General features: G+C 51.5%; 1 protein-coding gene across 4 annotated transcripts in view; it reads right to left on the bottom strand.

Moving 5' to 3' along the window:
• LOC119955465 (5-aminolevulinate synthase, erythroid-specific, mitochondrial-like) overlaps positions 1-17,529 on the bottom strand; it is a 71,074-nt gene that overhangs the window by 41,622 nt on the left and 11,923 nt on the right. For all 4 annotated transcript variants that reach the window (XM_038781664.1, XM_038781666.1, XM_038781668.1 and 1 more), the window contains 3 exons: positions 16,886-17,089; positions 2,496-2,624; positions 1,085-1,304 (listed from right to left, as the gene is read on the bottom strand). In XM_038781664.1, coding sequence (XP_038637592.1) covers positions 1,085-1,304; positions 2,496-2,624; positions 16,886-17,089 — 553 coding nt within the window. The remainder of the gene's footprint in view (positions 1-1,084; positions 1,305-2,495; positions 2,625-16,885; positions 17,090-17,529) is intronic.

Raw genomic sequence — 17,529 nt, 5'->3', positions numbered from 1 at the left:
GGTCCCACCTACCCCAGAATGAGCCCCAATTATCCAGGAAACCAAAACCCTCCCTCCTGCACCATCCCTGTAGCCACGTGTTCAACACCTCTCTCTCCTTATTTCTCACTTCGTTAGCACGTGGCATGGGTAACAACCCAGAGATAAAAACTCTGTTTGTTCTAGCTCTCAGCTTCCACCCTAGCTCCCTGAATTTCTGTCTCAAATCCCCATATCTCTTCCTACCTATGTCGTTGGTAACTATGTGGGCCACGACTTGGGGCTGCTCCCCCTCCCCCTTAAGGATCCCAAAAACACGATCAGAGACATCACGACCCCTGGCACCTGTGAGGCAATATACCAGCCGTGAGTCTTTTTCGTTCCCACAGAACCTCCTGTCTGTTCCTCTAACTATGGAGTCCCCAGTGACAAGTGCTCTGTTCCTCTTCTCCCCTTCTGAGCAACAGGGGCAGACTCTGTGCCAGAGACCTGTGCCCCATTGCTTACCCCTGGTAAGTCGTCCCCCCCAACAGTATCCAAAGCGGTATACTTGTTTTTGATAATTTGGCTAACTTGTAACTCACTGTTTGGTTGATTATCTTTTAACAAGCGCTTCGCATTTCTTGTTGGCAGAGCTTCCCTTTGCCACTGTCACACAGGATGCCATTGTGTCAGTTCAGTTATATACATGTTATATAAAAATAAATCCCAATGTTACTCTTTCCTGTATTCATGCTTATTTTTAAGCTAGCTGAGCAGAGACAAACCGTCCCAGCTCATTTCCCTCCCTAACACCAGGCAGCCAATTCTGGCTGAACCTTCCTTATTCACATGAATTAGGAGCAGGAGGAGACTACTCGGACCCTCAAGCCTGCTCCACCATTCAATAAGATTGTGGTTGATCTGATGGTAACTTCAACCCAAAGACGAATTGTCTGCAGAGTTTGCCATTTTCAATATAGCCAGCACTTTCTGAAATAGCCTGCTGGGGGTGTGTGGGCTACCCACTACAGCACAGGCTCACCATATTCCCCTCTTTGCAGTCCTGGGTCTGTGCAGAACTGTGCATGTGCAAATGTATGAAGACGCCAATGGATCTACTTACATGATGGCTTTCAGGACACGGGGGTGACTGCCCATCCCCAGGTAATCATTACTACACCAAACTGATACATTCTTCTTTTCGGCCAATGGCTCGTAGTACTCCGCTAATGGGTACTCCTCTGCTTTTCTGTTCACAGTTTTAAACACACGATAAGTATGGTCATTCTTCTTTTCCTCAATCTTCTGGGTGAAGAATTCATCGTAATCAAAAATGGGAAGCTCTGCCAACAAGAAATTCGAAGCACTTGTTAAAAGATAATCAACCAAAGAGTGAGGAAAATTAATTAGCAATCAACCGACCTAACCAAGCAAACTAGTGGCGGGCATCCAAATTAAGCAATAAGGTAAACTGAATTGGCCAATCAATCATACTATCCAGCCAGCTAACTAAACTCCTAAAGCAGCTAACTAAACAAACCAACTACAGTAACTACAATGAAGAAATCAAACAGCTAAGTTAACAAGCCATTAAATGCCCAACAGTATAACCTGGGATCCATAATCAAACTAACCTTGCAACCAAAATACTGGATATGGGAAATCTGGGGTGGGATTCTCCAATAATGGTACCCACTCCAGTGTCAAAACGTGGGCGAATCACTCTGGATGTTCCTGAACAAAGTCCAGAGTGATTCTACTATCTGGAGGGGCTAGCAGGGCCCCGGAGTAGTCTCGCAGCTCCGGCTGCCAATATGGGTCCCTGCACTTCCGGTCGGGGATCTCCTCAGACCGGCACCAAAAAGATAGACCCACCAAAAGATAGGCAAGCTGAGCAGAGACAAAAATCTGCAGATTAGTGGCGGATCGGTGGCCCTCAATCGATAGCCTGGCTGTCTGCGAGGCCCCCCCTCCCCCGGTGAAGGATCCCCCCTCCCCCTACCAAGCCGGACGCGGATGGAGTCTGAAGCCGGCCAGCTGCGTTCACGATGGGTGGAACCATGAGAAACCCACGCCATTGGGAACTCGGCCAGTCACATTTGGAGAATCATTGTAGGGGCTTCTGTCAATGGCCCCCGACCTGTGTAGACTGTGCGCGGGAATTGCGGAACGGTGTTGCGCCAGATTTCGGGTCTGATGCCCATTCTCCGCCCCGCGCCAATCGCAATTTCGGCACGGAGGCTCGGAGAATCCCACCCCTGAAATAAACACACAAAACTCTTGGTAAACCTGTCCAGATCTTTGTTTAACTTGCCTGACTTTACAAACTAACTTAATCTTTACAAACTGAACATGCAATTAGTGGGATGATGAAGCATTGGCAAAGCACATCAGCTCCAAATTCACAAAAGAAAAATCATGTTACAGTCAGACCTGGAATGGGAGAATAAGAGAGTTGTTTCACTCCTAACGTGTTCATAACAATGTAATTTGAGTGTGATCTAACCGATAAAATTCACAAGCCCAACACATACCCTTGGTCATATTGTCTTGGAGGAGGTGGGTAACAGTCAACTTGTCATTGCCAACTGAAGACAGACTATCTTGGAACATCTGAACCAGACCAGACGACCAGCCAGAAATGGCTGGGTACTCGGCAGACTCTGCGAAAATAACAGTTAAATTACATAATATAATAGCTGACAACAATAAATCATTTCATCTCAACTAAACCACTAGCTCTGCATACTCACATCCGCCTGTATTCATTCCAGCATTCTTACACTCTCAGATGGTTTTATCTTCTCATTTCCTCAATTGTTGCTCTGTTGTTAGTATCTTTGAATTAGCAGGTTGCAGGTTCAAGCCCACTCCAAGAGACAAGAACCTATAATCTACGGCAACACTTCTCAGTGCAAATGTCGCAACAGTCCCAGAGATCCAGAGGCTGTTCTCCCCTTTGAGTACTGACTGGTGGTGCTTTAAACTGAGGCTCACCAGGAGCGAGTTTGAGAAGGCCTTCATGAATAACCTCAACTGGTACAGGAATTGAACCAGTGCTGTTGGTGGCACTCTGCATCATGAATCAACTGCCCAGCCAGCTGAGCTAACTGATCCCTCTCAGCAATAGTTAGCAGTAGACATAGGTTGGAGACTTGGACAGAGAAATGGCAAATGGAGTTTAATCCATTATGGAGACAAATGTGAGTTAATGTATTTTGGTAGGTCTAACAAAGTGGAGAAATATACCATAAATGGTAAAACTCTAAGGAATATAGAAAGTCAGAGAGATCCGGGAGTGCAGGTCCACAGATCTTTGAAGGTGGCAACACAAGTGGACAAGGTAATCAAGAAAGCATACGGAATGCTTGCCTTCATTGGACGGGGCATCGAGTATAAAAACTGGCAAGTCATACTACAGTTGTATAGAATCTTGGTAAGGCCGCACTTGGAATATTGCGCACAGCTCTGGTAGCCACACTATGTGGAGGCTTTGGAAAGGGTGCAGAGGAGGTTTACCAGGATGTTGCCTGGTCTGGAGGGTGTTAGCTATGTGGAGAGGCTGAATAGAGTCGAACTGATTTCATTAGCAAAGGTTGAGGGGTAACCTGATGATAGGTCTATAAGATTATGAGGGGCATGGATAGAGTGGATGGGCAGACACACTTTCCCAGGGTGGAGGGGTCAGTCACCAGGGGGCATAGGTTTAAGGTCCGTGGGGCAAAGTTTTTTTTTTTTTATAAATTTAGATTAGCCAATTATTTTTTTCCAATTAAGGGGCAATTTAGCGTGGCCAATCCACCTACTTTGCACATTTTTGGGTTGTGGGGGCGAAACCCACGCAGACACGGGGAGAACGTGCAAACTCCACACGGACAGTGACCCAGAGCCGGGATCGAACCTGGGACCTCAGCGCCGTGAGGCGGTTGTGCTAACCACTAGGCCACCCGTGGGGCAAAGTTTAGAGGAGATGTGCGAGGCAGATTTTTTTACGCAGAGGGTGGTGAGTGCCTGGAATGCGTTGCCAGGGGAGGTTGTGGAAGGATACATTAACGGCATTCAAAAGGCATCTTGACAAACGCATGGATAGGATGGATTATAGAGGCACACGGCACAAGGCAGTATTAAGGGTTTTGGCAAAGGTCGGTCTCATTTAAAAAAAAAAAATTCATTTTTTCCAATTAAGGGGCAATTTAGAGTGGCCAATCCACCTACCCTGCACATCTTTGGGTTGTGGGGGCGAAACCCACGCAAACACGGGGAGAATGTGCAAACTCCACACGGACAGTGACCCAGAGCCGGGATCGAACCTGGGACCGCAGCGCCGTGAGGCAACAGGGCTAACCCACTGAGCCACCGTGCTGCCAAAGGTCGGTATCATGACCGGTACAGGCTTGGAGGGCCGAAGGGCCTCTTCCTGTGCTGTATTGTTCTTTGCTCTTTGTTCTAAACGGTGTCTTTACAAATAAAAAAATAGGATGAGAATAAAGGGATATGGTCCCTGGAAGGGTAGGGGGTTTTAGATCAGACAGGCATCATGGTCGACGCAGGTTTTGAGGGCTGTAGGGCCTGTTCCTGTGCTGTCATTTTCTTTGTTTGTTCTTTGACAATGTAGTACTGAGCGAGTGCGGAACTGTCTTTCAGATGAGACATTAAATCAAAGCCTACATCCAACATCTCAGATTGGTGGAAAAGATGCCAGAAGTTGACAAACAATTGATTTCGATCTGGTAATTCTAGCTAATTTATATTGAACCTGTATCACTAAAACAGATAATCTGATCATGAGCACATTGCGGTTAATTGCTTCTTGTTCTGCGCAAATCGCTATTAATGTTGCTGGTCCATTTGAGTTTCTTTTTTTTTAATGAACCTTTTATTGAGGTATTTCTTTGGCATTGTTACAGCAACAAGATAAACAATGTACATTAAAAAAAACATTAACATAGTGCATATACCGCCTCCCTCTCTCACAGGTCCCACCATTACTTAACCCCCTAATGTACGCCAGCCTTACCCCCCCCCCCCCCCCCCCCCTTCTGCTGACGATTAATTCTCTGCTAAAAAGTTGATGAATGGTTGCCGCCTCCGGGCGAACCCTAACAATGACCCTCCCATGGCGAACTTAATTTTCTCCAGGCAGAGGAAGCCAGCCATGTCTGAGAGCCAGATCTCCGATTTCGGGAGCTTCGAGTCCCTCCATGCTAGTAATATCCGCCTCCGGGCTAGCAGGGAAGCAAAGGCCAGAACATCTGCCTCTTTCTCCTGGATTCCCGGATCCTGCGGCACCCCAAAAATCGCCACTTCTACATTCAATGCCACCCTTGTATTTAATACCTTGGACATAGAACATAGAACAGTACAGCACAGAACAGGCCCTTAGGCCCTCAATGTTGTGCCGAGCCATGATCACCCTACTCAAACCCACGTATCCACCCTATACCCGTAACCCAACAACCCCCCCCCCTTAACCTTACTTTTATTAGGACACTACGGGCAATTTAGCATGGCCAATCCACCTAACCCGCACATCTTTGGACTGTGGGAGGAAACCGGAGCACCCGGAGGAAACCCACGCACACAGGGGGAGGACGTGCAGACTCCACACAGACAGTGAACCAGCCGGGAATCGAACCTGGGACCCTGGAGCTGTGAAGCATTTATGCTAACCACCATGCTACCCTGCAGCTACTACATGACATCGGCAAACCCCTGCCAAAATCCCCTCAGCTTTGGACATGCCCAGAACATGTGGACATGGTTCGCTGGCCCCCCACACATTTTGCACACCTGTCCTCCACCCCAAAGAATCTGGGGCCACTGTCAAGTGAGCCCAGTGAACTATCTTAAATTGGATCAGGCTGAGCCTGGCACATGTTGCGGTCGCGTTGACCCTACTCAACCACCTCCTAACCATGGCTATATTAGCTGCCCAGTAATAATTGCTGAAATTCGGCAGCACCAGCCCACTATCCACCTGACTCCACTCGAGCATTGCCCTCTTCACTCGCGGTGACGTGCCCCCCCCCCCCCACACACACACACACACACACACACACACAAAGCCCGCAATAACTTTATTGAGATGGGGAGACATTGGAAAACAAATAGGAATCTCGGGACAACGGTAATTTTTACCGTTTGAACTCTGCCCGCCAGAGACAACGGGAGCGCATCCCATCTCTGGAAATCCTCCTTCTGCTGATCCACCAACCGGGCCAAGTTTAATTTATGTAGCCTGTCCCAGTCCCTCGCCACTTGGATATTTAGGTACCTGAAACTGTCCCCTACCACTCTGAATGACAGTTCCCCCAGTCGCCTCTCCTGACCCCTCCCCTGGACCACAAACATTTCGCTCTTCCCCATATTAAGCTTGTACCCTGAAAACCAGCCGAATTCCCATAATTACTTCCAGCCCCTCCATTGGATCTGAAAAGTACAAAAGCAGGTCATCAGCATACAGCGAGACTCTGTGCTCCACCCCTCCCGGACCAGCCACTCGAGGCCCTCCGAGCAATTGCCAGCGGCTCTATTGCCAGCGCAAACAGCAGTGGGGAGAGGTGGCATCCCTGTCTTGGCCCCCCGGTGCAGTCTAAAATAGTCTGAAGGTGTCCTTTTCGTCCGCACACTTGCCATAGGAGCCTGATACAGCAACCTAGCCCAGTCAATAAAGCCCCTCCCAAATCCAAACCGCTCCACCATCTCCCATAAATAACCCCACTCAACCCGGTCAAAAGCTTTCCCCACATCCATCGCGACCACTATCTCCACCTCCCTACTCTCCGGGGGGCGTCATAATCACATTTAACAGCCGCCTTACATTGGCCACCAGCTGCCTGCCCTGAACGAACCCCATCTGATCCTCCACAATAACGTCCGGTGTACAGTCGTCAATCCTGGGGGATAACATTTTGGCCAACAGTTTGGTGTCTACGTTCAAAAGGGAAATCGGCCTGTAAAACCCACATAACTCCGGGGCCTTGTCCCGTTTCAGGATAAGCTAAATCGTGGCCTGTTCCACCGCGTGGGGGAGAACCCCTCTTTCCCTAGCCTCATTAAATACCTTCAACAGCACCGGTCCCAACATCCCGGAGAACTTTTTATGGAACTCAACTGGGTACCCATCTGGTCCTTACACGATTGCATGGCCTTCAAACCCTCCACTATCTCTTCCCACCCGATCGGGGGCCCTCAACCCTTCTACCAGCTCCCCGCCCACCTTCGGGAACGTCAGCCCCTCCAGGAAGTGCCTCATCCCCTCCGGTCTTGCAGGGGCTTCCGACTTATACAACCTGCTGTAAAAGTCCCAGAAGGCTTTACTCACCCGTGCCGAGTAAGGCCCATCCCCGTCAATAACTTTCCCTGTTTCTCTATCTGCCTCCCTCTTTCTGAGCTGCTGTGCAAGCATCCTGCAGGCCTTCTCACCGTGCTCATATATCGCCCCCCTCATCTTTCTGAGATGTCTCGGATCGTGTCTTCAGGATCCTGAAGGGGGAGGGTGAGCAGCCAGAAGTCGTGGTGCACATTGGTACCAACGATGTAGGTAGGAAAAAGGGTGTGGAGGTAATAAACAAGTTTAGGGAGTTAGGCTGGAAGTTAAAGGCCAGGACAGACAGAGTTGTCATCTCTGGTTTGTTGCCGGTGCCACGTGATAGCGAGGCTAGGAATAGGGAGAGAGTGCAGTTGAACACGTGGCTGCAGGAATGGTGTAGGAGGGAGGGCTTCAGGTATTTGGATAATTGGAGCGCATTCTGGGGAAGGTGGGACCTGTACAAGCAGTACGGGTTGCATCTGAACCAGAGGGGCACCAATATCCTGGGGGGGGGAGGTTTTCTAGTACTCTTCGGGAGGGTTTAAACTAATTTGGCAGGGGAATGGGAACCGGATCTGTAGTCCAGCAACTAAGGAAGACGATAGTCAGGACGCCAAAGCACGTAGTGATGCAGTGGGGAAGGTAACAATGACAAAGGAGAGTACTTGCAGGCAAGGAGATGGATTGAAGTGTGTACACTTTAATGCAAGAAGCATCAGGAATAAGGTGGGTGAACATAAGGCATGGATCGGTACTTGGGACTACGATGTGGTGGCCATCACGGAAACTTGGATAGAAGAAATGGTTGTTGGAGGTCCCTGGTTATAGATGTTTCAACAAGATTAGGGAGGATGGTAAAAGAGGTGGGGGGGGGGGGGGTGGCATTGTTAATTAGAGATAGTATAACCGCCGCAGAAAGGCAGTTCGAGGGGGATCTGCCTACTGAGGTAATATGGGTTGAAGTTAGAAATAGGAAAGGAGCAGTCACCTTGTTGGGAGTTTTCTATAGGCCCCCCAATAGCAGCAGAGATGTGGAGGAACAGATTGGGAAACAGATTTTGGAAAGGTGCAGAAGTCACAGAGTAGTAGTCATGGGTGACTTCAACTTCCCAAACATTGAGTGGAAACTCTTTAGATCAAATAGTTTGGATGGGGTGGTGTTTGTGCAGTGTGTCCAGGAAGCTTTTCTAACACAGTATGTAGATTGTCCGACCAGAGGGGAGGCCATATTGGATTTAGTACTTGGTAATGAACCAGGGCAGGTGATAGATTTGTTAGTGGGGGAGCATTTTAGAGGTAGTGACCACAATTCTGTGACTTTCACTTTAGTTATGGAGAGGGATAGGTGCGTGCAACAGGGCAAGGTTTATAATTGGGGGAAGGGTAAATACAATGCTGTCAGACAAGAATTGAAGTGCAGAAGTTGGGAACATAGGCTGTCAGGGAAGGACACAAGTGAAATGTGGAACTTGTTCAAGGAACAGGTACTGCGTGTCTTTGATATGTATGTCCCTGTCAGGCAGGGAAGAGATGGTCGAGTGAGGGAACCATGGTTGACAAGAGAGGTTGAATGTCTTGTTAAGAGGAAGAAGGAGACTTATGTAAGGCTGAAGAAACAAGGTTCAGACAGGGCGCTGGAGGGATACAAGATAGCCAGAAGGGAACTGAAGAAAGGGATTAGGAGAGCTAAGAGAGGGCATGAAAAATCTTTGGCGGGTAGGATCAAGGAAAACCCCAAGGCCTTTTACACATATGTGAGAAATATGAGAATGACTAGAGCGAGGGTAGGTCCGATTAAGGACAGTAGCGAGAGATTGTGTATTGAGTCTGAAGAGATAGGAGAGGTCTTGAACAAGTATTTTTCTTCAGTATTTACAAACGAGAGGGGCCATATTGTTGGAGAGGACAGCGTGAAGCCGACTGATAAGCTTGAGGAGATACTTGTCAGGAAGGAAGATGTGTTGCGCGTTTTGAAAAACTTGAGGATAGACAAGTCCCCCGGGCATGACGGGATATATCCAAGGATTCTATGGGAAGCAAGAAATGAAATTGCAGAGCCGTTGGCAATGATCTTTTCGTCCTCGCTGTCAACAGGGGTGGTACCAGAGGATTGGAGAGTGGCGAATGTCGTGCCCCTGTTCAAAAAAGGGAATAGGGATAACCCTGGGAATTACAGGCCAGTTAGTCTTACTTCGGTGGTAGGCAAAGTAATGGAAAGGGTACTGAGGGATAGGATTTCTGAGCATCTGGAAAGACACTGCTTGATTAGGATAGTCAGCACGGATTTGTAAGGGGTAGGTCTTGCTTTACAAGTCTTATTGACTTCTTTGAGGAGGTGACCAAGCATGTGGATGAAGGTAAAGCAGTGGATGTAGTGTACATGGATTTTAGTAAGGCATTTGATAAGGTTCCCCATGGTAGGCTTATGCAGAAAGTAAGGAGGCATGGGATAGTGGGAAATTTGGCCAGTTGGATAACAAACTGGCTAACCGATAGAAGACAGAGAGTGGTGGTGGATGGCAAATATTCAGCCTGGAGCCCAGTTATCAGTGGTGTACCGCAGGGATCAGTTCTGGGTCCTCTGCTGTTTGTGATTTTCATTAACGACTTGGATGAGGGAGTTGAAGTGTGGGTCAGTAAATTTGCAGATGATACGAAGATTGGTGGAGTTGTGGGTAGTGAGGAGGGCTGTTGTCGGCTTCAAAGAGACATAGATAGAATGCAGAGCTGGGCTGAGAAGTGGCAGATGGAGTTTAACCCTGACAAGTGTGAGGTTGTCCATTTTGGAAGGACAAATATGAATGCGGAATCCAGGGTTAATGGTAGGGTTCTTGGCAATGTGGAGGAGCAGAGAGATCTTGGGGTCTATGTTCATAGATCTTTGAAAGTTGCCACTCAAGTGGATAGAGCTGTGAAGAAGGCCGATGGTGTGCTAGCGTTCATTAGCAGAGGGATTGAATTTAAGAGCCGTGAGGTGATGATGCAGCTGTACAAAACCTTGGTCAGGCCACATTTGGAGTACTGTGTGCAGTTCTGGTCACCTCATTTTAGGAAGGATGTGGAAGCTTTGGAAAAGGTGCAAAGGAGATTTACCAGGATGTTGCCTGGAATGGAGAGTAGGTCATACGAGGAAAGGTTGAGGGTGCTAGGCCTTTTCTCATTAGAACAGAGAAGGATGAGGGGCGACTTGATAGAGGTTTATAAGATGATTAGGGGAATAGATAGAGTAGACAGTCAGAGACTTTTTCCCCGGGTGGAACACACCATTACAAGGGGACATAAATTTAAGATAAATGGTGGAAGATATAGAGGGGATGTCAGAGGTAGGTTCTTTACCCAGAGTAGTGGGGGCATGGAATGCACTGCCTGTGGAAGTAGTTGAGTCGGAAAAGTTAGGGACCTTCAAGCGGCTATTGGATAGGTACATGGATTAGGGTAGAATAATGGAGTGTAGGTTAACTTCTTAAGGGCAGCACGGTAGCATTGTGGATAGCACAATTGCTTCACAGCTCCAGGGTTCCAAGTTCGATTTCGACTTGGGTCGCTGTCTGTGTGGAGTCTGCACATCCTCCCCGTGTGTGCGTGGGTTTCCTCCGGGTACTCCGGTTTCCTTCCACAGTCCAAAGATGTGCAGGTTGGGTGGATTGGCCATGAAAAATTGTCCAAAATTCTATGATTAAGCTAGGACAAAAGTTCGGCGCAACATTGTGGGCCGAAGGGCCTGTTCTGTGCTGTATTTCTCTATCTATCTATCCACTGCCTCCCTGTGGTTAACAAGCCAAATTCTGCCTGTCGCCTCCGATGTTCCCTTAAAAGTCCTGCCTCTGGAGTCTCTGCATACCTCCTGTCAACTTGTAGAATCTCTTTTACCAGTCGGTCCGTCTCTGCCCAATCCATCCTGTCCCTGTGAGTACGGATCAAAATAAGCTCTCCTCTCACCACTGCCTTCAGCGCTTCCCAGACTACCGCTGCTGAGACCTCCCCCGTATCATTCACCTGCAGGTAGTTCAACATGCAATTCCTCAGCCTCTCGCACACCGCTTCGTCTGCCAATCGCCCTACATCTACCTCCATTGTGGGCGCTGCTTTCTATCCATACTAACCTGCAGGTCAACCCAGTGTGGACAGTAAGAAGTCTTACAACACCAGGTTAAAGTCCAACATGTTTGTTTTTGAATCTGTTAGTGCATGTTTTCAGACTTTTGTATCTTTTGTCCGATGGAAGAGGGAATAACCTGGGTGGGAGGGGGTCTTTGATTACGCTGCCCACTTTCCCAAGGCTGTGGGTGGTGCAGACCCATCCAATGGATGGGAGCCGGGTTTGTGTGATGGACTGAGTTGTGTCCAGGACTCTCTGTAGTTTTTTCCGTTCTTGGGCCGAGCATTTGCCGTACTAAGCTGTGATGCAGCCAGATAGGATGCTTTCTATGGTGCACCTGTAAAAATTGTAAAGAACCACTTCCAGTAGCGGCAATGACCAGCTGAGCCGCACGTTCGGAGGCTCCCGAAAAAAAACGGACTTCGGGGCTTTTTTAAAGGCCCCCAACGGAGCTTAAGAGGCAAATCCCGACGGGGGTAGAGGCCAGGAGTTTCCCCAGAGGTCCCATGGTGCAGACCAGGAGCGGAGCAGGGAGAGAATCGGAAGGAAAAACTTCTGAAAAAAATCGGGACCCGCAGGACGAAATGGCGGCCGGCGAAAGTTTTGAAGAACTGAAGAAGTGGGTCCAGACGACTCTGCTGAGCCTCTTCCAGGAGCTGAAAGTGGAGTCCATCAAGGTAACCAACAGGGAACTGATGGAGACCCAGACAGCCCAGGGGGCTGCGATCCGGGAGCTGCAGCAGCAAGCCGCCGAGAGGGAGGACGAGGTCGTGGCCGTGGTGGGGAAGGTGGAGGTACACGAGGCGCTCCATAAAAGATGGCAGGAGCGGTTCGAGGAGTTGGACAACCAGTCGAGGAGGAAGAATTTACGGATCCTGGGCCTCACGGAGGGGCTGGAGGGGTCGGACCTAGCGGCCTATGTGGTGATGATGCTGAACACGCTGATGGGGGCTGGGTCCTTCCAGGGGCCCCTGGAGTTGGAGGAGGCCCACAGAATTCTGGCTAAGAGGCCCAAGCCGAACGAGCCGCTGCGGGCGGTGTTGGTAAGGTTCCACCGGTTTGTGGATCGTGAGTGTGTGCTCCGGTGGGCCAAGAAGGAGCGGAGCAGCAAATGGGAGAACACGGAGGTGCGGATCTTCCAGGACTGGAGTGCAGAGGTGGCGAGGCGGAGGGCCGGGTTTAACCGGACGAAGGCGGTGCTCCACAGACGGAAGGTAAAGTTTGGAATGCTGCAGCCGGCGTGTCTGTGGGTCACCTACCAGGATCGGCACCACTATTTTGAGTCCCCGGAGGAGGCGTGGGCCTTCGTGCAAGCCGAGAAACTGGACACAAACTGAGGGTCCCCCGGATGGGGGATGCTGTGGAATACTGTATTTATTTATACTGTATGTGTATCTGCGGGGTTTAGGGTATGATGTGGGGTGGCCGTAGGGTGGGTGGGGTGATGCCGTACGGGTGTTTTCTTTATGGGTTTTCTAGCAGGAGTTGGGTGGACGGGTTTGGACTGAGGGGTAAACGGGGTGTTTGGGGAGCTGGTGGGGGGGACTGACAATGGGAGTGGCCCTGGAGGAGGCGGGGCCCGGCAGGGCGAAAGCGCGGGCTTTCTGCAGGGTCCCAGCCCTGGGAGAGGGAGGGGCGGGGTTTTCTTTTCCCGCGCAGGAGCGGGGGAGGGTGGACTGGTTGATGGGCACTATGGGGGAGGGGCAGTCCCACGTTGGGAGGAGCCGAAAGTAGGGCGGGAGCCGCCGGGGTCAGCACAAGATAGCTGGCTCACGGGAGTGCTGTGGGGGAGGGGCGCGGCTAGGAGGGGTCCTAGCCTGGGGAGGGGGGGAGGGTTACCGGGTTGCTGCTGAAACGGTCAGGAAGGAGCTGGAGGACGCAGGGAGTGCTGGAGGGGGGGAGGTGCCGCTGTGGGACACTGGCAGAGCGTGGGACGCTGGCCGGGGGTGGGCAAGGGATGGGGTATGGCTAATCGGCAGGGGAAGGGGGCAGGGAGCCCTCGGATCCGGCTGATAACCTGGAATGTGAGGGGGCTGAATGGGCCGGTCAAAAAGGCCCGAGTAGTTGCGCACCTGAAGGGACTGAAGGCGGATGTGGCCATGCTCCAGGAGACACACCTGAGAGTGGTGGACCAGGTCCGGCTGAGAAAGGGGTGGGTGGGCCAGGTATTCCACTCAGTGCTGGACGAGAAGAGTAAAGGGGTGGCGATCCTGGTGGGGAAGAAGGTGTCGTTTGAGGCGTTGAAGGTGGTGGCTGACAGTGGCGGGAGGTACGTGATGGTGAGTGGCAAGCTGCAGGGGGAGCGGGTAGTGTTGGTGAATGTTTATGCCCCAAATTGGGACGATGCGGGGTTCATGCGGCGTATGCTGGGCCGCATTCCGGACCTGGAGGTGGGGGGCCTGATCATGGGGGGAGACTTTAACACTGTGCTGGATCCCCATTGGATCGATCCAAGTTCCGGACGGGTAGGAGGTCGGCGGCGGCTAAGGTGCTGAGGGGATTTATGGACCAGATGGGGGGGTGGACCCTTGGAGGTTTGAGAGGCCAAGGGCCAGGGAATACCCATTTTTCTCGCATGTACATAAGGCCTACTCGAGGATTGACTTTTTTGTCCTGAGCAGGGGGCTGGTGCCGAGGGTGGAGGAAGTGGAATACTCCGCCATTGCCATTTCGGACCATGCCCCGCACTGGATGGACCTCGGGCTGGGGGAAGAGAGGGACCAACGTCCGCTCTGGCGCATGGAGGTGGGGCTGCTGGCAGAGGACGAGGTGGCCGGGTGGGTCCGGGGGTGTATTGAGATACCTCGAGGCCAATGATAATGGGGAGGTTCGGGTGGGGACGGTCTGGGAGGCATTGACGGCGGTGATGAGGGGGGAATTGATCTCCATCCGAGCCCATAGGGAGAGGGGGGAGCAGAGGGAAAGGGAAAGACTGATAGGGGAGATGGTGCAGGTGGATAGGAGATATGCGGAGGCCCCGGAGGAGGGATTGCTGGGGGAGAGGCGTAGCCTACAGGCCAGATTTGACCTACTGACGACCAGAAAGGCGGAAGCCCAGTGGAGGAAAGCACAGGGGGCCGTGTATGAACATGGGGAGAAGGCGAGCAGGATGCTGGCGCACCAGCTCCGGAAGCGAGACGCGGCCAGGGAGATTGGGGGAGTGAGGGATAGCGCTGGGAAGGTGGTGCGGAGGGGGGTAGAGGTCAATGGGGTCTTCAGGGACTTTTATGGGGAACTGTACCGCTCTGGCCCCCGGTGGAGGAGGGGGGAATGGGGCGCTTCCTGGACAGGTTGCGTTTCCCGAGGGTGGAAGAGGAGCGGGTGGAGGGACTAGGGGCACCGATTGAGTTGGAGGAGGTTGTCAAAGGGATAGGGAGCATGCAGTCGGGGAAGGCGCCGGTGCCGGACGGGTTTCCGGCGGAATTTTATAAAAAGTATTTGGACCTGTTGGGTCCCCTGTTGGTTCGGACCTTTAACGAGGCATGGGAGGGGGGGGGCTTTGCCCCCAATTATGTCGCGGGCTCTGATTTCCTTGATCCTGAAGCGGGACAAGGACCCTCTGCAGTGTGGATCATATAGGCCGATTTCGTTGCTGAACGCCGATGCCAAGCTGCTGGCAAAGATCCTGGCCACTAGAATAGAGGATTGTGTGCCGGGGGTCATACATGAGGACCAGACGGGGTTTGTGAAGGAAAAGCAGCTGAACACAAATGTGCGAAGACTCCTCAATGTCATTATGATGCCGGCGGTGGAAGGGGAGGCGGAGATAGTGGTGGCGTTGGACGCGGAGAAGGCCTTCGATAGGGTGGAGTGGGAGTACTTGTGGGAGGTGTTGGAGAGGTTGGGTTTGGGGAGGGGTTTATTCGGTGGGTGAGGCTGCTCTACGAGGCCCCGATGGCAAGTGTAGCCACGAATAGGAGGAGGTCGGAGTACTTTTGGCTGCATCGGGGGACGAGACAGGGGTGCCCCCTGTCCCCCTTGCTCTTCGCGTTGGCAATTGAGCCCCTGGCCATGGCATTGAGGGAGTCAGGGAACTGGAGGGGCATGATGCGTGGTGGGGAGGAGCATTGAGTGTCACTGTACGCGGACGACCTGCTGCTGTATGTGGCGGACCCGGTGGGGGGGATGCCGGAGGTGATGAGGATCCTTGGGGAATTTGGGGGTTTCTCGGGGTATAAGCTGAACCTGGACAAGAGCGAGGTGTTTGTGGTGCATCCGGGGGATCAAGAGGAGGGGATTGGTAGGCTCCCACTGAAGCAGGTAGGGAAGAGCTTCAGGTACCTAGGGGCCCAGGTGGCTGGGAGTTGGGGGGCCCTGCACAAGCTCAACCTCACAAGGTTGGTGGAGCAGGTGGAGGAGGAGTTTAAGAGCTGGGATATGTTACCGCTGTCACTGGCGGGGAGGATGCAGTCCGTTAAGATGACGGTGCTCCCGAGGTTTTTGTTCTTGTTCCAGTGCCTCCCCATCTTTATCCCAAAGGCCTTTTTCAGGAGGGTCAACAGCAATATCATGGGTTTTGTGTGAGCGCATGGGACTCCAAGGGTTCGAAGAGTGTTCCTGGAACGAGGCAGGGATGGGGGGGGGGCTGGCGTTGCCCAACCTCTGTGGGTACTACTGGGCGGCCAATGCAGCGATGGTGCGTAAGTGGGTAATGGACGAGGAGGGGGCAGCGTGGAAGAGGATGGAGGCGGCGTCTTGTGTGGGCACGAGCCTGGAAGCGCTAGTAACGGCGCCGTTGACGCTCCCTCCAACGAGGTATACCACGAGCCCGGTGGTGGCGGCTACCCTCAAAATTTGGGGGCAATGGAGACGGCACAGGGGAGAAATGGGGGGCTTGATGGAGGCCCCGATATGGGGGAACCATCGGTTCGTCCCAGGGAGCATTGATGCCGGATTTCTGGGCTGGCACAGGGCAGGGGTTAGGCGGTTGAGGAACCTGTTTGTGGAGGGGAGGTTCGCGAGCTTGGGGGAGTTAGAGGGGAAGTTTGGGCTCCCTCGGGGAACATGTTTAGGTACATCCAGGTGAGGGCGTTTGCCAGGCAGCAGGTGGAGGGGTTCCCCTTGCTGCCCCCACGTGAGGTGCGGGATAGGGTGCTCTCGGGGGTGTGGGTCGGAGGAGGGAGGATCTCGGACATATATCGGGTAATGCAGGAGGTAGACGAGGCCTCGGTGGAGGAACTGAAGGGGAAGAGGGAAGAGGAGCTGGGGGAGGAGATTGAGGAGGGGACTTCGTCGTAATTGATAGTGCTTCACATGGAATAATTTGAAGAGGACTCGGGTAACTCGCCCTGGCAAATAAATCTGAATATCTAATCATGATCATATTTATGAAGTCTTGCTGTGCGTAAATCAGCTGCCACTCTTTCCTCCCCCCACCTCACTGAAATATATTATATTTTCAGAACATTCATCAACTGTGAAGTGCTTTAGGGCACCGTGAAGTTGCACGAGTGCAATAATTAATTTTGAACCCTCTGATTCCCACTTTCATCGGCTACCACCGCCACTCTCACCTTGCTGAGGACTCATATATGCCACATCCTCTTGCACCGACAAACTTGCTTTGAGAATGACTGTGCTGATACCCTTTTTCATCTCAGATTCCACAAAAGGGCAGTCGGCATTAAAGTTCGCAGTAATGGGTGCAGCAGCCTGGCTGAAAGGTTGAACCATTGCTGTAATCGGGGAAAGCCATGCTGAGATCAAGGCAGCTGGACCTGAAAGACAAACACAAATGGACAGCCAGGGACTGTATGCATGTTGAACAGGGACAGGGCAAGACTCTTACTTCATATTTCATCGCAGCTTTAGAGCACAGAGTTTATCAGCATTGTCTGATTTTACAGAACACAATATTGAACACAATCATTGCTGGTTCACGCAGCACAACTTTTAAGTTGTAGCGCTGTGAAAAGGTAATAGAAGCTACCTACAGTTAGTGCAAAATGAGAATTCTTTGTTGTACTCCACAATAAAAAGTGGTGAATTGCACAATGAAAAAGGGATATTACTCCGTATCTAACCCCATGCTGTACCAGTCCTTGGAGTCCTTGATGAAGACAGTGTAGTTTTCAAAGTTTTCAAGTGTGACCTGCAGTTGAGTAGTGGGTGGGTGTCGGGTGAATCTTGGAGTGATCGATCATGGCATTCCCACTGG

The sequence above is a fragment of the Scyliorhinus canicula genome, chromosome 21 (genome assembly GCF_902713615.1).
Source record: "Scyliorhinus canicula chromosome 21, sScyCan1.1, whole genome shotgun sequence".
Taxonomy (NCBI): domain Eukaryota; kingdom Metazoa; phylum Chordata; class Chondrichthyes; order Carcharhiniformes; family Scyliorhinidae; genus Scyliorhinus; species Scyliorhinus canicula.
This window is presented reverse-complemented; position numbering and strand designations above follow the sequence as displayed.